Raw genomic sequence first — 19,157 nt, forward strand, 5'->3', positions numbered from 1 at the left:
AGGCACAGGTGGAGGGTCTCTCCACTACCCTGGGCAAGTGTGCTTTCTCCAAGCAAGGCCTGAGGATCTTCCTTGTGGCGAGGCAGAGGGATGCCCGGCTGCAGCATCACTCTCACTGAGCGCTGTGGAGGGACGCACCTGTCGGGCAGGGCGGGACAGTCCGGGGCACCTAGAGAAGAGCAGCTCACAGAAACCTGAGGGACGCTTGAAGGAGCCTCCTGGAGCAGGGGACCTGCTCTGCGGCACGGCCCGCCCCTGTCCCCCTCCCAGAGCCCGGCTGCGGCTGCTTTAACCGGGCCGGGGGGGTGCTGGCAGCCCCGCCGACGTGGCGGGCATCAGCTGACCGGGCATCAGACCGGGCTCTGCCTCCTCCGGGCCGCCCGCCCGCACTCCGCTCCGCTCCGCGGCAGCGGCTCCGCCGCAGCTCCCGCAGCCCCGCGGGCACCGCGCTTCGCCCTCGCCCCTTCCTCCTGCTCCTCCTCCTCCTCTTCCTCTTCCTCCTCCTCCTCCTCCCTGCTGCCGGGGAAGTCCCTGAGCCGGAGCACTCCCTGTCCCGGCCCGCGGAGAAGTTGGGATACTCCCATCTGGCTTCCCAGAGCTCTGAGTTTAGGGCGGGATTTTCATTTTCCGGTCTTTCGATTTTTTTTTAGATCTGGATTTTGATGTGATTTTTTTTTTTCCTCCTCCTTTCTTCCTTTTTTTCCCTCCTTTTTTTTTTTTTCCCCTGTTGCCAAGCAAGCCGAGTGTCTGCGATGGATGGGAGCCCCGAGCCCCCTCCGGGCAGCGTTGCCCCGTGAGCCAGGGGCATGTCCCGCCGCCGGGGGAAAGCGGGCGGGCAGCCCCCGGCCGGCGGCTCTGGCGCCGTGACCGAGGATGCCCGAGACCTGGCCGCCTCTCCCCTCCTGCCCGAGCTCGCAGCGCTGCCGCTGACCGCAGCCGCGGGAATTACAGCAACTCCTGGGCACCAGACCTCGGAGCGGAGCCCCGGGATCCCCGGAGAGAGGAGCTGCCCGCTGTGACCGGCTCTGCAAGGCGGCTGCCCCCACCCCTCCGTGCCTCCGGCCTCCGGATGGGGCCGCGGATCGCCCACCGGGCAGCGGGGCTGCGCCCCTAGATGCTCCGCTCCTCCCTCCTGCTCTCCGGACCCGCGGCTCGGTCTCAGCCCCGCGCACCGCCCCGAGGAGGGCGCGCACCGAGCCCGCCGGGGCTCCGCGGGATGCGGCTCCGCGGGGCGCCGCGGGAGCGGGCTCGGGGCTCGGGCCGCCTGCGCTGAACCGGCGCAGCCGCCCCCCGGACCCCGGCTGCCAGCCAGCCCCGCCGCCAGCCGCGCCGCCAGACACCGGGGACCTGCCGATAAATGTGATCCCCGCACCGCCACCCCGCCGCCGCCACCCGCCCTTCGACATCCCCTCCCTCCTCTCCCGCGGTTCCATCCCTCCCCTGCTCCCCTCCCCAAAGACGGTGTGTGCCCCCCCGCCCCTGTCCCCCCCCCCGCCCGCCGGTGCTCTGCCCCCCGCCAGTCACCGCCATGGAGCTCTCGGAGGTGCGGTGCCTGAGCGACAGCGATGAACTTTACACCATCAACAGGACTCCCCCCGGCAGCGGCAGACCCCAGCGCCTGCTGTGGCAGACGGCCGTGCGCCACATCACCGAGCAGCGCTTCATCCAGGAGCACAGCAGCAGCAGCGGCGGCAGCAGCAGCGGCGGGGGCAAGGGCTTCAGCTCGGACGAGACCTGCTGCCCCAACCACCACCCGCACCCGCCGCACCACCACCTCCGGCGGCAGTCGGCCGGACGGAGTCTGGGCAGCGAGCGCCACAACAACGGAGGCACCAAAGTCTTCCCGGAGGGCACAAGCAGCAGCGGAGACTTGGGCTTTCTGCCCCTGGACTGTGCCCCCAGCAACTCCGACTTCTTCCTCAACTGGGGCTATACATACCGTGGGGTCATCTTCCCCACTCTCCGCAACTCCTTTAAGTCTCGGGACTTAGAGCGCCTTTACCAGCGCTACTTCTTGGGTCAGCGGCGCAAATCTGAGGTGGTCATGAACATCCTGGACGTGCTGACCAAGCTGACCCTACTGTTCCTCCACTTAACCCTGGCCTCTGCTCCCATGGACCCCATTAAGGGCATCCTCTTGGGCTTCTTCACGGGCATTGAGGTGGTGATCTGTGCCTTAGTGGTGGTCAGGAAGGACACGACCTCGTACACGTACCTGCAGTACAGCGGTGTTGTCACTTGGGTGGCCATGGCCACGCAAATTCTGGCGGCAGGACTGGGCTGTGGCCTCCTTGGGGACGGCATTGGCTATGTGCTTTTCACGCTTTTTGCGACCTACAGCATGCTCCCTCTGCCACTCACCTGGGCCATCCTGGCTGGACTGGTCACCTCTGTCCTGCAGCTCGTCATGCATCTGGTTATCCCCAGGTTTGCCGTGACTTCCCTCAACCAGGTACTGTGGTGAGGATAGGGTGGGAACAGTCCTCTTGCTCCATCACCCTGAGTGAGAGGAGGTGTGGGGGGATGTCCCAAAAGATCCCTTCCCTTTTAATCAGGTGCTCAGGAGTTCATTAACTGGAAGGGAGATCATAGGCAAAAGTCAACCTTCCTGTCTCCTTCAGTCTCCCATTGCCCATCCCAGTGTTTGACCTCAAGCTGGGAGTTGGGACACTTTCTAACCACCCTGTCCCCTCTGCTTATATAGTCACTACATTGCTGTCCCTTGAAATAGCACTGGGGAGAGAAGGTCCTGGGGCAAGTGGAGAGGATGGGTCATTTATTATTCTCCTCCCTGACTTCCAGCAGTGGTTTGTGGTTTGAGATTACTTTGTTTTGGCCAAACTCTCCCAGTGCTACCATTTTACTGCTCATGCAGTTTAACTCTGAGTCTGCTGGGTCAACTGGTACTTTTATATGTGAAGGGCAGCTTGATCTGAGCTATGGGAAAACAGAAGCGAAGCATGCTTCTCTTTTGCAGGGAGAAACCAGTCAAACCTCAGTGAAGCCAGAGCAAAGCTCCCCCGGGAGATTTGGTGTGAGGTCCTAGGCTCTTAAAGGATACTAGGAAGCCTTTTCTGCTGGTGGTGTGCTGAATCCTTACAAGTGATGTCTAAGACAGAATGCTGGTTACATGGTGGAGTGTTCTGTGGTGCAGACTGCTGAGAGGCACTGGTCAGGAGGGGTCTGAGGGGTTCAAACCAGGTCTCACCTGAATTCACACTCAGAGGAGTTCTTCCACAGAAAAGTGAGAATGCACTAAACTCCCCATATCCCTGCAAGGCAAGTACAATGGGTATTAGGACAACTTAATCCTGGAGATTCTTGCTGCTCCCTTTTCCCTCCCTTTCCAGATTGTCACAGCTCAGTGCTGTCAATATTTCATAGCAGATTATCGTCTCCATTTGGCTTGCTCCACGGAATCAGGGAGAAAAGTGTGGAGATATTGTCAGATAATACCAGCTGGTGCCATGTTATTTACACGACTGTTGGGATGTGCACCTGGGAAGTGACTGGTCTTACACCCGAAATTTTGATGTCCATGATTCTTGGGACACATCTGCCTTTCTTAGACCCTGGTCCTCCTGAAACCCCTGCCCACCCCTTACTACATGCACTTGTTAGCTGTGGGCTGCCTGACCTCATGTCCCAGTGATTGCACTCACCTTCTTTTGGGAACAGCTGCCACAGTGTGTTGTCCCTGGCTGAGCCCTGTGGATGTGAGACAATTGGGCTGTGGCAGAGTTGTTGCCCAGCCCTTGGTGATGTGCTGATGAATGAACTGCAGCCATGTCCTACTCCCATGCACTGCTGGTGCTGTTAGTGACAGGTCAAAAGCTGTGTGAGTTATGCTGATTTCTTAATTTACTTCCATGTCCTCTCCCGGAGCTATGAGTAATGCTCTGCTATCTCATTACGCACCAGTATCACAGCTGTTTAGCTGCTACACACACACAACACACACATTTCCCACAGACATTTCCCAGGAGAGATACTAATATCTTCGCTTTGCAGCCAGTTGTGTGAAAGAACTGCCTTGGAGCGGTGCACAATGAGAGATTACCAGCTAGATGATTGCCTTCATGAACTACAAATATAAAGCTCCTTAACAGGCTCCGCGCAGCTCGTCACATGTCGGTGCTGATTTACACCGCCTCCCGCCCGCCCAGGCACCACTTAACACAGCTCGCAGGTCCGGCCCTTTGCGGGAGAGGCCGGACCGCTCCCCGTGCGGGGCTGGCTGCCCGCGGTGCCCGGGGAGCCCGGAGGGGTCGGAGCCGCGCTCGGGGCAGCGCGGGGCGCGCGGCCGGGGCGCTGTCCGCCCGCGCGGTGCTGAACCGGCTCGGCGCGGCCCGGGGGCTCCCTCCAGCGGCCCCGCCGGGACCGAGCCGGGACCGAGCCCGCAGGGACCCCGCCGGGACCGAGCCCGCCGGGACCGAGCCCGGCCCCGGCCCCGCAGGGACCCCGCAGGGACCGAGCCCGCAGGGACCGAGCCCGGCCCCGGCCCCGCAGGGACCCCGCAGGGACCGAGCCCGCAGGGACCGAGCCCGGCCCCGGCCCCGGAGGGACCCTGCGGGGACTGAGCCTGCTAGAGACCCTGCAGGGACCCCAGCAGGGACCGAGCCCGGCCCCGGCCCCGGAGGGACCCCGCAGGGACTGAGCCTGCCAGAGACCCCTCAGGAACCGAGCCCGGCCCCGGCCCCGCAGAGACCCCGCAGCGACCCAGCCCGCAGGGACCGAGCCCGGCCCCGGCCCCGCAGGGACCCCGCAGGGACCCAGCCCGTCCGCCACCCCGCAGAGACCCAGCCCGCAGAGACCCCGCATGGAACGAGTCTGTCCCCGGCTCCCCAGGGACTCAGCCCGCAGGGAGCCCGTCCCCGTCCCCGTCCCGGCAGGGACCGAGCCCCGCCGCAACCCTCCGGGACCGAGCCCGCTGGGACCCCGCAGGGACCGAGCCTGCTAGGGACCCTGCAGGGACCGAGCCCACCCGTGACCCCGCAGGGACCGAGCCTCCTAGGGGCCCTGCAGGGACCGAGCCCACCCGTGACCCCGCAGGCACCGAGCCTCCTAGGGGCCCTGCAGGGACCGAGCCCACCCGTGACCCCGCAGGCACCGAGCCTCCTAGGGACCCTGCAGGGACCGAGCCCACCCGTGACCCCGCAGGGACCGAGCCTCCTAGGGGCCCTGCAGGGACCGAGCCCGCCCGTGACCCCGCAGGGACCGAGCCCACCCGTGACCCCGCTCCCCGCCGCGGCTCGGCCCCACGCCCCCGCCCTCCCGGGGCACCGCTCCCCTGGCAGGGCGGGCCAGGGCTCGGCCCCGGGGAGCCGGACCTGGTGCCCGGGTGGGGCACAGTCCTGCTTTGGCACTTTCTGGTGTTGCACCATTTTCTTACCTCTGGCAGAGGATTGCTCAGCCCTTTCAAGCGTTAGTGGATCGCAGCTTTTGCGGCTGATGAAGGATGTAGAAGTATTGCTTCACAGGTGAAGACAGGAAATTTAAATGACTGTGTCATCAAGGTTATGTAGGAAATCTTTGGGCCAACAAATATTTCTTTCTCCTGCAGGCAAAACATTCTCTTTTATCACAAGGCTTATTTTCCAGGTAAAATACACCATGTTCTCTTCAAAGAAGCCGTACTAGACTAAATTAACTATTTGATTATGTAGCATTATCTGTGATTTGCCTCAGGATGCAGACAGATGCTTACACTGGACAAAACCTATGAATTAAAGTATGCAATGAAAGAAAAAGCAGACGGCAGAACTCTGATCATGGTACAAATTATGGATTTTCTACTGATTTTTTTAAAATCAGAATTTCATACAGGAAAAATACAGAATTCAGTTCTAAACAGAAAAAAAAAAATGTCTGAAGTCAATTTATTACTATAGCCAGTAGTTTCCATGGGCAAAATTCTTGTGATCCTCTTCTCAGTCACACAGGTATAAGTCAGCCATACATCTATCTAAACTGATAAAGTTGCAACAGTTTACACAAAAGGAAAAGCAAGTGCCTCTAAGCATTTCCCCCTAACCTCTTACTGATAAGTTTGTTCACAAGCAGGTCAAACCATTAGTAATGCTGCATACTATCATGCAGTACTGTTGCCTGGTTCACTCTTTCTTGTAGTTTTCATGCACTATCATGAATACAAATAATTCTCTCTGTTTACCCTTTTTTCTTGCAGTAGCACTTAAGATGTCACCTGATTTTTCTTCCCCAACACCCTAGACAAAGGTGAAGGAGAAAGGCTTGAACCTAGATTTTCTCAAATTAACAAGAACAAATACCCAAACATAGCCTTACCAACCTAAATCCTGCTGAATGCTGAGTGTTTCTTGGGGGATATAATCACTCTTAAACTCAACTGACTCCAGTCTGAAATGTGCTGAGGAATGTGCTGCTGCTCAGTTTGAAGGGAACTTTGAAAAAGGGACTGATACCATGACTTAGGTAAAGGCTGCACTGATACTGATTAAAGATTGGGTCAGGAAGGAAATGAGAAATGAAAGATCTCGCTGGTAAACAAGTGCAGGGCATGGATTTGTGTGCCTGTCTAGATACCATGATGGGAGAAGTGTTTGTCTCTGACACTCCCCAAAATGAAAGTTTTATTTGTATTGCATACATTTTTACTTTTTCCTGGGTAACAAAGTATGCAATCCAAAATTTCAAAGACCACAGGCATATGGGGAAGAGCAAACAACTCCGAGCTCCTTCGTGTTATGTAACATAGGCAGATGATAATACAGACATGAATTTTGACAGGCTTGAAATTATGTAAACTACACACATACACTGGATTTTAATCCTCTGCCTTTCCACTCCTCATTCACATGAGCAAATTCCACCAGAGTCAGTAAGACTACTCTCATCACTAAATCACGTACGTAAGAGATACCTTAAAGAACCAAGTCCTAAATTATGCATATTAAATAAAACTTTAAAAATGCATTTAGAAATAACCTTGAAGTGGGTAATACTAAGACTGGGCAAGCTCATTCTTTTCTCTTTATCTTTCCAAGCCTGGGCAGTTCTGTGAATTTTTTCCCAGCTTATTTTTTTCCCCAGATCCTCTCTCAGGGTTATTAATAGAGGGAAAGACAGAATTTATGAAGTCAAAAGGAGCCCTACAGAGATAAATCTGTGTAATTGTACAATGGAAACTGACAGCTTTTGCAGTGTATTTCAGCTACATATTTTCCAAAATCTGATCATAAAAATCAGTATATGATTATATGCAAAACACACTCATTTCTTCAAAATTTCTGCTAAATGTTTGTGGAAAATCTATCTGTAAAATACAAGGACATTTCAGAGTTAGCTACCATTTGAGAAGCAGAATCAAACACTCAACCTTTCTCTTCATGCTTGCTACATTATTTGCTGTGCGTTTTTCTGCCACAGTCTTTTGTGGGGGACTTATAACGTGACTGTGTGATTTTAGACTGGATTACCAACTGCTTTCCTTTTATATCCTGCAATATCACCTGACCAGTATCAGTGGGTCACAGCTTAATTAGATTAGCATTGGATACACTTTTCTCTGAAGCAGCTGCATCATTGTTGTGCTAAGTAGGGCAAATGCACTAAGTATATTTACAATTTGCTGATTAATTGCTTCCAATATGAAGGAAATCAGGCAAAAATATGAATGAAACCTGCTTTCATCAGTGAATTTCAGCTTACAATGGTCAGTGTGTTTGGTCTCACTAAAACTTACCTCACTGGATTTGATGTGACATTTTTTTTTCTGCTGTTAGAACTTCTGGTTACTTTCAAGGGTTTCTTTATTGCCTGCTTATTGTTTTTCATGGCCTAGAAAGAGGCATGTGGTCCAAAACAGCAACAACTAATGCAAAATAATCACATACCAGAGCACTGCACTTACAGCTCACAGTTAACAGCAGATAATGTTTGAATGATCCTTATTAGCCTGTAGAGAAATCTGAAGGGGATAAACATCTCCAGTTCAGCTTCTTACTGCACTTCTCAGCACTTCAATGATGTCATGGGAACAGGAAAGACAAAAAGGAAAAACTAGAGCTGTTCAAGCGATTAATCTTTTTCCAGAAGACAGGAAAGGTGGAGGGTAGAGCAACTTCTCCTTACCTTTCCCTTATTTCCAGAATATCTGGCTGTGCATTAGATAAGAGTGTTTCATATAAAAGGTGAAATTTAGTAAACAGAAAATAAATTATACTTTTAAATTAATGCTTGGATTGATGGAAACTCCAAACCTCAAAATCCTTATTCAGCTCCTGCCTGGCACTCCATTCCTGTAGTCACTTTGTCGACATTGTGTTAACACAACATATAATGGTCTGGGCAAGTGCCATGAGTGGGAATGGGCTGAAAGGCAGCACCCACTGGGTGGTGGCAAATGGCTCCTTTTCAGTGACAACCTGTCACAACTGGAGTACCCAAGGGATTTATATTGGGCTCAATGCTGCTTACTGTCTTTATAAGAGATCTGGAAGATGGGATCAAGTGCACCCTTACAAAGTTTGTCCATGGTCCCAAACTGAGTAAGGAAAGGAGAAGCCACCCTGAAGGAAGATCTGGATTGTCTGGAAGAGTGGGCTAGAAAACCCTCCATAGAAGGAGTTTTATTAATTCCATAGAATCCTGTGAAGTTCAACAAGGACAAGTGTAAGCTTTTGCATCTGAAAAAACATAATCCAATATTGCAGCACAGGCTGGAATCTGCCTGGTTGGGAAGCAGCGTTATGGAAAGGGATCTGAGGGTCCTGGTGGACAAATTCAGGCTGAGTGACCAGTGTGCAGCTGGGGCAGAGAAAGCCAGCAGGAGGCTGGGCTGCATTGACCAGGACATCCCCAGCAGGAGGCTGGGCTGCATTGACCAGGACATCCCCAGCAGAGACCAAGAAGTCATTATCTCACTTTATTCAGCACTGCCTAGCCTGGAATACTGTGTTCAGGTTTCATCCCAGCTATAAAAGAAAGATGTAGACTGACTGGACAGAGTCCAAAGAGAGGCCACAAAGATGAGCAGAGAAGCTCATCTGACATGGGGAAACACAGAGAAAGCTGAGCTGGTTCAGCTTTGAGAAGAGGAGGCTTGGGGGAAACATTTTTACCCTCTAGTATTTAAAAGATGACAGCAAAGGTCAGACTCCATTTTTTCAAAAAGTCTTATGAAAAAGGTGATGGGTAATGTGTAAAAGTAACTCTTGGGGAGATTATGATTGGACACAAGATGAAAAATATTTGCAATGAGAATAATCTCCCCAAGGAAGTGGTGGATTGACTGACATTGGACACTTTTAGGATTCATCTGGACCATCTTGTTTAGACTGTGCTTTTGCCAAGAAAGGCTGGATCAGATGATCCTGGAGGTCCTTTCCAACCTGGTATTCTATGAGTCTGTGATTATATAATCACATTTCTCTAAGTGTAGCCTTCTTGCCCTTAACTGTGCTTCTGTTTCCATGCATCCCATGAAGTGCCTCAATAACTCTAGGCAGCCTACCCTACCCAGCATCCAAACACTGTTCTATTTGGAACACATTTTGCAGTTGTACTACACACACAGCACCTCTCCAAACTCAGTAGAGTAGGTTATCTGTGTAACAAATGTGGTAATGGAAATATTCCTGGGATGTGCTAGACCAAGTCTTTTTCCCCAGAGGGGATTGAAATCTGTCTTCTCACCTCACCAGTTTCCAAAGCAAACCTTCCCTCATTCCTAGCACAACTGCTCTTCTGTGAAGACAAAAGTCTAAGATCCAATGTGAAAAAAGAAAAATTTAAAAAATAATAATCCTGACTCTGTAACCAACTGCTTGTGGAATTCATCATTGGAGGTGTCCTTGCTCAACATTTCAGTGTTTTATGTAATGTTGTTAAATCATTCCCTCAAGCACAGGTACCAACCAGCAGACTGAACAGTCTGATCTCCACTCTGACATAATGAATCTTGAACTTCTTTTTCAGAGTGCTGAAAAGCCCAAGTATGTAGGGGAATACATCACAGTGATTCTCTAAATCCTAAGGAAAACGAGGTTTTAGACAAACTCCCTGCCTTTCATACTTCCAGAGTCTTTTTGTATACTGTATGAGGATCTGTAAGGGTATGGTGGCATTCAACATAGGATTCTGAATTAAACTGTAGTAGTTGTGTGTCTGCAAATGAGTTGTTCAAGGAACTTGCTTTGTGGCTTATAAGCCATTTTTTCTTTCTCTTGCCTTTCTTACAAAGACAAGTTCTGTACTTGCTCTGTTCTTGGTGCAGTGCAGCTTGTACCTATCATGAGTGCAGGAAGAACTGTAGAGTTTCAGTCTGACCCAAGGAGGGAGATGCATGCAAATCACTGGGTTAGTGCTGCAGTGAATCTTGAGCATTTTAATATCAGCCAAAGTCGTTCCAGGGATGGAAGAGACCTGGCTCATCAAAAGTGATCAAACACAAAAAATCCTGAGGATCTGGCATTTCTTGAAACTAAAGATTTTTCTAAGGGACATTATTAAGATCTGACTTACAAGCTTCCAATAACTTCATTTAGATCCTTGATTTAAAACCCACAGAATGTAGTATAAAGAATAGGATTTTTAGGTGAACCATGAAGATGACTTCTCAGGACTCTCCCTAGGGAAAGTCTTGCTCTGAATCCACAGTTCTCATGAAAGAGAACACAAGTGTGGACATCCAGCTCCTCCAGGAATCTCTCTGGATGAACTCTGTCATGCTTATCTCTCCCAACAGCCAGGTCTGCTGACAGAGATGCAGTGTGGTGCTGCTTAATCTAGAACAAAGACATCAGGAACTGTACACAGGATGAAGTGCAAAGCCAGGCAGCCATTGGCTGACAGGTAATGTCTCATCACACGAGTTGTATTTATTAGCAACTCCTTTAAAAGTGCTGCTATTTCATTTACCAGCTTCTTCTGCTGCAAGGCTTCAGGCAGTTAGCCCTAGAGGAGAGGGGAAGGCTGTGGAGTTCATTAATTAACCATTGCTGCTGTCTAAGAAGCAGCTGAAGTATATCAGTGTAAAAAAATCAAAACTAACACAGCCAATTTTTTTCCACAATTGCTACAAATAATTTTACTTCTTCCAAACAGTCTGATGTTGATGTTACAATTTTATATGATTCATAAGTTTTAATCTAGATAACAGGAGCCCCTAGTATGAATGACGTGATATCTGAGTTCAAAAATATAATTTTTAACTCAATTTTATTTTTCGATTGATTTAATCATCACTTTGCAATTTTGTATTTTCCTCTATCTTTATTTTCCTTTCCCTTAAAAATAAAATGTAGAAATCCTTCTTAGATGGAACTAATGGAAGCATTCAATAGTGCTAGAATCTTAATTTTGTAAATCAGATTATGTGTGGATCAGTCTTTGTGTGGATCCAATCTTCAGGCACTTTACTATTTCTCCTTTGTTCAAACTCTCCTGCTTCATTTCCCTTAGAACTACTAAGGGATGGGGATATCTATTCTGGAGCTATCTATTCTGTGTTCCTTGCATTAGGTCTACCTCAGTAGAAGGCTGGTTCATAAATCCATAATTATCACCACAATGCAAAGAAGAAATAATAAAGAAATCAGGAAAATCAATCAGCACAGAAAAATTAATGATATTACATGGTGTAGCAGAGGTTATATAATTCTGGAGAAGGGATCTTAGGTAAAAAAATTATTTAAATCTCAAGGAAGTTACTCAAATAACAGCATAAAATCTAGATATACACATTCTTTTGTCCTATGATCCTCTTGTCATATAGGAAAGTACCTCCAATACTTATAAATATTAATAAGTTTCATAAGCATACTAGACAGGATTATACTTGCCATAGAAATCATCCCACAATGTGCTCACTATAATTTAATGTGCAGATATGCATGTTCTTTTAGAGGAAGGAGTAATATTCACCACAGATTTCAGTTAGGGATTGGGAATGAGGATTATACCCATTCCATCACTAAATTAATCATTGGTCTGTGATGACCCAGACACATCTTTATGCATTTCAGAACTTCAATTTATTTGAAAATTTGCCTTCCTCAGCTGCTGTAGTAAGTTACTAATATGCTCAATTGCTTTGAGATTTTTGTGTAAAAACATCCCAACATCTTCTATGATGCATTAAAAGAGGAATACTGCATTGGCTTCTTTCAGCTATGCACATTTTTGTTGAAATATGAATCAATTGAATACAGTGGGAATGCATGAATATTCTTTCTTTTAAAGACCTAGTTCCACATCATTCTCTTCAGAGTTGGAAGGTATGTCTTATAAGGAGAAGATAAGAACTCTGGTTTTGTCTAGTTTGGAGAAGAGGAGCCTGAGGTGTGATCTTGCTGCTCTCTAACCCTTCCTGAGGAAGGGAAGGGGGGAGAGAGGTGCTGAGCTCTTCTCCCTGGGATCCATTGACAGGACATGTGGGAATGGTTCAAATGTGGACCAGGGAAGTCAGAAAATGGACATTGGGATGCATTTCTCTACCCAGAGGGTGTTCAAACATTGGAACAGGCTCCCTAGAGAGGTGGTCAATGCCCCAAATTTGTCAGTATCTAAAAGGCATTTGGATAAAATCCTTAATAATGTGCTTTAACTTTTTACTCATCCTGAAGTGGTCAGGCAGTTGGACTAGAAGGCTGTTGTAGATCCCATGAACCTGAAATATTCTATTCTATTCTATTCTATTCTATTCTATTCTATTCTATTCTATTCTATTCTATTCTATTCTATTCTATTCTATTCTATTCTATTCTATTCTATTCTATTCTATTCTATTCTATCCTATCCTATCCTATCCTATCCTATCCTATCCTATCCTATCCTATCCTATCCTATCCTATCCTATCCTATCCTATCCTATCCTATCCTATCCTATCCTACCCTATCCCAGCCTGATCATTGGTGGCTCTAACATCCACCTGTACTAAAATGTAAAAGTAGGTGTCACAGTAGGTGTCTGGAGCACAAGTCTGATGAGGAGCAGCTGAGGGAGCTGGAGGTGCTCAGCCTGGAGCAGAGGATCCAGGGGAACTCTATCACGCTCTAAAACTGCCTGAAAGGAGGCTGGAGCCAGGTGGGGGTCAGTCTCTTCTCCCAGGTAACAAGAGACAGGACAAGAGGATGTGGCCTAAAATTTCCCCAGGAGAGGTTTAGATTAAATAAGAAGAAAAATTTCTTCATTGAAAGGATTGTCAAGCACTGGAACAGGCTGTACATGTGAGTGGTGGTGTCACCATCCCTGGAGGGATTTAAAAGTCATGTAGGTGAGATACTTAGGGACATGGTTTAGTGATGGGCTTAGCAGTGCTGGGTTAGCAGTTGGACTTGCTGGTCTTAGAGGTCTTTTCCAACCTAACTGATTCTATGACTCTTTATAGTATCTTATTATTGAAACATTAAGGTTGCAGTATATATCAAAATGATCTGAGAGATTTACAGTAGATTCCTCCAGGATCTGAAGGTCCTTGACACAAGCCAGTGAAAATTCTTTCTTGAGACTTAAGCAGAACTTAAGTCATATGAAACTTGCTTAAGGGCTGTAGAAGTTTTACAAGTTGCTGTAAAACTTTTTTTACATACCAAAATGTAGCCAAATGTCATTCTGAGTGATGCTATGACAATTTACATGTTCTCTGCAACCTTGGAGTAATAGCAGTTTGCTGACAACAACAATAGGAAGAGAAGAATTTATTACATGTATTTAATTTGTGCTAATGGAATTGCTTTTGTCTGCTGTGTTCCATTAGTCACCTGAGAGGCTCTAAGAAATGCCAGAAGTACACATGAAGTGTTCCCACTTTCTATCTGATGGTACAGGGTGGTAGTCCCCCATTAATTTTCTTGTAGTCTCAATAGTTCTTCATGCTTAGAAATTATTTTTTCAATGACTTCTTACTTTCTTCCCTGTAAAAATGTACTTGTGTCTGGTTATTCTTAAGGTACATTTTCTGATGAGCCACTCTTCTTTGTTAACACTACATGGTAGATTATCTAACACAAGCATTCATCAATAATCAAAACAATAAAATCTAAAAGTTTTAAGTACAGAACTCTCCAAGGCAATGTGACTTTGGAGAACAAGTGTAAAAGAATGCACCTTAACATGTCAATTATTTTAAACTCAAAAAAATCTCTCATATACATAAAGACTGGTATAAGTTTAAGTTGTTCAATGTTCCTTAGACTGTACAAAGGTTGTTAAGGTAGTTGCTGCTTTCCTCTTCAAGCAGTTAATAGAACTTTGCTGGCCAGATCCTTTCCATGACACCAGAGCATGCTAATTTCCACACTGACATTACAAATTGTCCATCCAAGTGAATTTATTAAAGAACACTTCTGATGATGTACAAGAAGGAAGAGTATTTAAGATCAGTTCTGGTTTTCTTCTGCTATGCAAGGCTTCTGTAATTTGGCAGTAGATTTTTTTTTTTTTACTTGACAAAGTAGTTTTTTTAACTAAAGGAAATGTTTATATCTAGTGAGGTTTCATATTTACATTTCTAAACGTTCAGACCACTTCATGGATTTACATATATTTTTATTATATGATGCAAATACTCAGCAAATGCAGTGCTGTGAAATCTCATGCTTTATTCCTTTTTCTTGTAACTTGCTTTCAGTAATTACATTTGCAAGTCAAAATAATATTTACTATGTCCCTAAAGTTTGTGTATATCTGAAGATGGTTTAAAGGTGCAATTTAAAAATGGAAAATATGCACACCATTAATTAAGAGATGTTTTTTCTAATTACTATCATTACACTATAATCTGGAAATCAAACTGTCATATTCTGGCTAACAGCAACAGGGATTCAGCAGCTGCAGATTTTAAGAGAACTTGAAAGGTGTTTAGTCAAAGCTTAGTGCCCTTTACTACAGAATGACAATTCAAGGAATCTCAGACAAGGAAAAAAGGAAATTTGTAGCATCCTACAAATAAGGAAATGATTAAAAAATCCAAATCATAAACACATACACAGGAAAAACACAGATTTTCTTACAGACTTTGTATAAAAACTTGTGGTCTCCAAAACATGGAAGGATAGGTGGTAACAGAAATTATTCCCAGGATAGTCATCTGGCCTAAATCCAATTTTTCAAAGTGATCTAGGAACTTAAAAACATAGCAAGGTAGTGAGGGAGAATTTCAACACTCCACAAGCTCTTTAAATCACTTAAGTAGTTTCAAGAGTGTCTTGTGGGACTCACTAACTCCCACCAAACTCGATAGAGTTGAATAGTCTTGTGTCTGGCAGACAACACAAAACTGGGAGTGACTGATCCACCAAATGACTGTGCTGCCCCTCAGAGGGAGAAACTGAGTCACAGAATCACAGTGTCCTTAAGGCTGGAGAGAGCTGGCTGCTCAGGCTGGAGCTGAGAGGGAACAGGGCTGTGGGGATGGTAATCTGATAATTATGTATAAATAGATTAAAATAAGGAGACAGAGAAAAGCTTTTCTCAGCAGTGCCCAGAGACAGGATGATAGTTAATGTTCATGAACTGAAATGCAGTAAATCCACTTAAACATAAAAAAAATTACAATTTTTAAGCTCTAAATGAATGAGCACTATGACAGGTTGCCTAGAGATTTTGTGAAGTCTTCATTCTTGGGAGTATTCAAAATCTGACTGGACAAGACCCTAAGCCACTTGTAGGGGATCCTGCTTGGAGGAAGATCTGACAATATGATCTCCAGAAGTCCTTTCCAAACTCATTGATTCTGTGACAGCAGCACAGGTGCTGTTTCAAGAATACAGATACAAAGATCTGCTGAGGGTCTGGAGAGCAGAACTAAGATGGGAATCCAGACTGAGCATGGTTGCATAGCCATGTGTGAGGCACATCCTGTGTGCACAGGGTGAGACTTGGTTTCCTGGTTTCCTGGTGCCTTCTGCACACACCTCACTCCATTCTAGCCTCAAGTCATGGCAGGGACTTGCAGGCCTTGATCACAGAACCATGCAATCATTTAGGCTGACAAAGGCACTTTGGATCATCAAGTTTAACCATAAACCTAAAATGTCATCAGATCTCATTTCTTCATGAGAGTTGTTCTATGGACTTATCACCATCATGTGATTGATTCAAAGCTCAAAGCAGCAACCTTGACTTCCCACCTAGGGACATCAAGAACTGCCAGAGCACAAGCTCACAGCCAGCTCACATCAGGCACGTGCTCACTCCATCCTTCTTTGGGGAACCATTCTGTCTCCACTCCCTAGATCTCTGTGGTCTGTCCAATATTACAGGTGGAAGAGTTTGAACAGTATTAATAATCTTTCTACCAGCCTATAAGTCTTTCTACCAGGAAAAAAATTCTTCCCAGGTCTTTCTCAGCAGTCTTAAATGCCAAAGAAAGCTGGAGGCAGGTTTACCCTCAGGCAGTCAGTCTATCAAAGTTAGAGCAATATTTTGAGCAACAGATACTATACTTTAAAAATAATAAAAGTAGAAATTAACCTTCTCCCAATAAATCACTGATGATCTTTAAACATCCTGTTTTCAGTTGCAGTGGATCCTGCTTGTTTTCACTACTTCTGCAGGATAGAGGATTACTCTAGAGTAAAGGAGAAGGAAGAGACAGCTGAGACAACCTTCAAATATAGAAGGGGTTGCTACAGAGAGGAAGAAATCAAATATTCTTTGTTTCATCTATGAGCAATCATGAGATGATGGGTTAAGATACTCTAAGGAATAGTTACATTAGATAGTAGGAGAAACCTTGAAAAAGCAGCCTAATAACAATACCTTAAATAACCTCATTTTGCTCGGCAGGTTTTACCCTGAGGTATAATTAAACAGTTTAGAGAGACAATTTTTAGGAGTGATTTAGGTAATATCCAGGACCCCAGAGCATGGATTAAGTGACTTATCAAGGTCCTCTCATGCCCTGCTTTCTATAATTAAATGATACTTGCTCTTTTGACTATGATGCAAAGTGTTCTCACCCCCAGTTTCAAAAGAAGTAAACCATTTCATATATACAATGATTGCTACCCTGAGGCTGATGGATTAGTCTGAATTATTTTCATTTATGTAGCCTGAAATGCCACAGCTTCAGGTATTTATATTTGTGGGTTGCTATAAACATCTTGGATCAAATATTAGCCATAATTACTGTTGATGGTCCAAGAAAATGACAGAATCTGATTGTCTCTTCCAAGACAGTAACAACTGGTGGAAAGACTGTGCTGCCAATAAAATCATATTGAAGACATAAAACCAGAGAAGAGTGAATTTGTTGATTGAATAGGAGCTATTTTTGCCCAGTTAAAAGTATTTTTTAGGTCATCATCAGCTCATTTTACTTTCCCTTTAATCTTCCTCATCTTACGTCATTAACCTGCTCTGATTTATTTATTTTCTTGTATAAAAATACATAAATATATTCAGAAGAGCAGTGTTATTTTAGATTCTGTCTATTGTGCATATACCACTTAATTACAGAGAATAAGAATTTTCCTGGTTGTTCCTGCTCTAAGCAAATATTTCAGTAATTGTATACTTTAAAAGATTTGTCTCAGAATCCTTTGTGACTATTTAAGACTATCCCTAGATATGTGGTGCTAATGAAAAGAATAGAAACAATATAGGAATACAAAAATAAATATAGTGATTAATTAATGCTTACTGAGTAGCTGGAGCATCATTAAGAGGTGGAAGAGTCCTGTCTCTAACTTTGCATCTAGATCCATCCTAAACTCTGGGCATGCTCATGGAGCATCTTGTCTCTTCTGAATTTCTCCATGTGTGACACCCTCAACATTAGACCTGAGGATGCTTTCTGCCACTGCAGGAGCAGAGCTCCTTCCCTAGGGCTGAGCATCCTGCTCTGACACAAACAGGGAATTGAGCTTTTCTTTTGGAACAGACACAAAATATTCCCGTCCTTCTCCAATAACCAGAAAGGCCTTAGCAGCAGACAATTTCAACTCAGGGAACCTGGTGGCTAATGTTCTCTTCAAGAGCAATAAACTCTGACCTTGGCAGAGTGTTTTAATCAAGTTCTTCATGTTGTGAAGGGCAATTCAGTCTTTCAGCAAAAGACTTTCATTTACAGCCCAGAAAATCAGTAGCAGCCGTTCAGGGTAATTATACAGACAACTTTAATGAAATATTTTCAGACAACCATTTCTACTCCTGCCAGACACAGGAATCTCTGAAAAATGAATACTTTGCAAATTGTTCAAGGGAGAGGATGATATTAAACATACAGACAAAATACAGTTACTCTTGTTCTTCTTAGTGGAAGTCAGGTGGTAGGTAAGGGTAGGACATCCTGGGTTTTTATCATAATAATAATTTTGAAGATGTGCATATTGGCAGTGTGTAGATTAGGATGCAGTTTTCCAGAAATGTCTGGTTCATCCCCTCCAAATGTGTTCCTGAGACTGTTCCTGGACTGGCCCCTGAGCTACCACCTCACAATTGCAAGTCCTGCAGAGCAATGATGTCTTGTCATCCAGTAAAGAGTTTTTATTGAATGCTCAGGTCAGCAGGAGCTGACACCTCCCAGAGGAGGGATTTTGCAGCTCTGAGTGGCAGTGACTCTTCCTTTTCAGTTTTCCAGTTGAGCTGAAGCTGAGGACTGCCACATGCTTCCACATGCTGCAGGTGTGTTCTGAATCTTAAATATCTCTGTGTAGCCACATTTTCCCTCTGGGGGCCACCAGACATGTATCAGCCTAAGAAAGGCAATTCCACACCTAAAAATCTGAGTTTTTCAGAAATGCAGCAGTTGCACTGCTTTGCTACATACTAGGGAAATGTAGAAGAGGATGGAGCTTTATTTAAAATTCTGCCAAGAACTGAAAATTTTAACATAGAAACACACACACTTTTTAAAAACATTTTCACATCATGAAATGGTTCTGGTTCTCCATATTTGTGTTGCTTTTCTCCAGACATTGCTCCCCAATATTTGTATTTTTGATATCATCCTGTGAGGTATTTAGTCACTGTGTTCTACTTCTATAATTAATATTTGTATTTTTATTGTCATCTTGTGAAGTATTTAGTCACAGTGTTCTACTTTTATAATTAATATTTTTCTCCTTAAAATTAATAACTGGTAAGATTTAGAGTCTTTGTCTTTTTTTATTAACTTATTGTGTAAAATACTGTATAGGAACAAGTCAGAAGGTAAGAAAGAAGACCAAGA

The 19,157-nt window shown here is 45.7% G+C and overlaps 1 protein-coding gene across 2 annotated transcripts in view; it reads left to right on the forward strand.

Moving 5' to 3' along the window:
• Positions 1-1,509: 1,509 nt before the first annotated feature.
• Positions 1,510-19,157, forward strand: part of ADCY8 (adenylate cyclase 8) — a 117,543-nt gene continuing 99,895 nt past the window's right edge. Inside the window, exon 1 of one of the 2 annotated variants that reach the window (XM_056484033.1) lies at positions 1,510-2,452. In XM_056484033.1, coding sequence (XP_056340008.1) covers positions 1,529-2,452 — 924 coding nt within the window. In that variant the 5' untranslated portion in view covers positions 1,510-1,528. The remainder of the gene's footprint in view (positions 2,453-19,157) is intronic. The other variant, XM_056484034.1, reaches the window with a different exon arrangement.

Source organism: Oenanthe melanoleuca, chromosome 2, assembly GCF_029582105.1.
Source record: "Oenanthe melanoleuca isolate GR-GAL-2019-014 chromosome 2, OMel1.0, whole genome shotgun sequence".
Lineage (NCBI taxonomy): Eukaryota > Metazoa > Chordata > Aves > Passeriformes > Muscicapidae > Oenanthe > Oenanthe melanoleuca.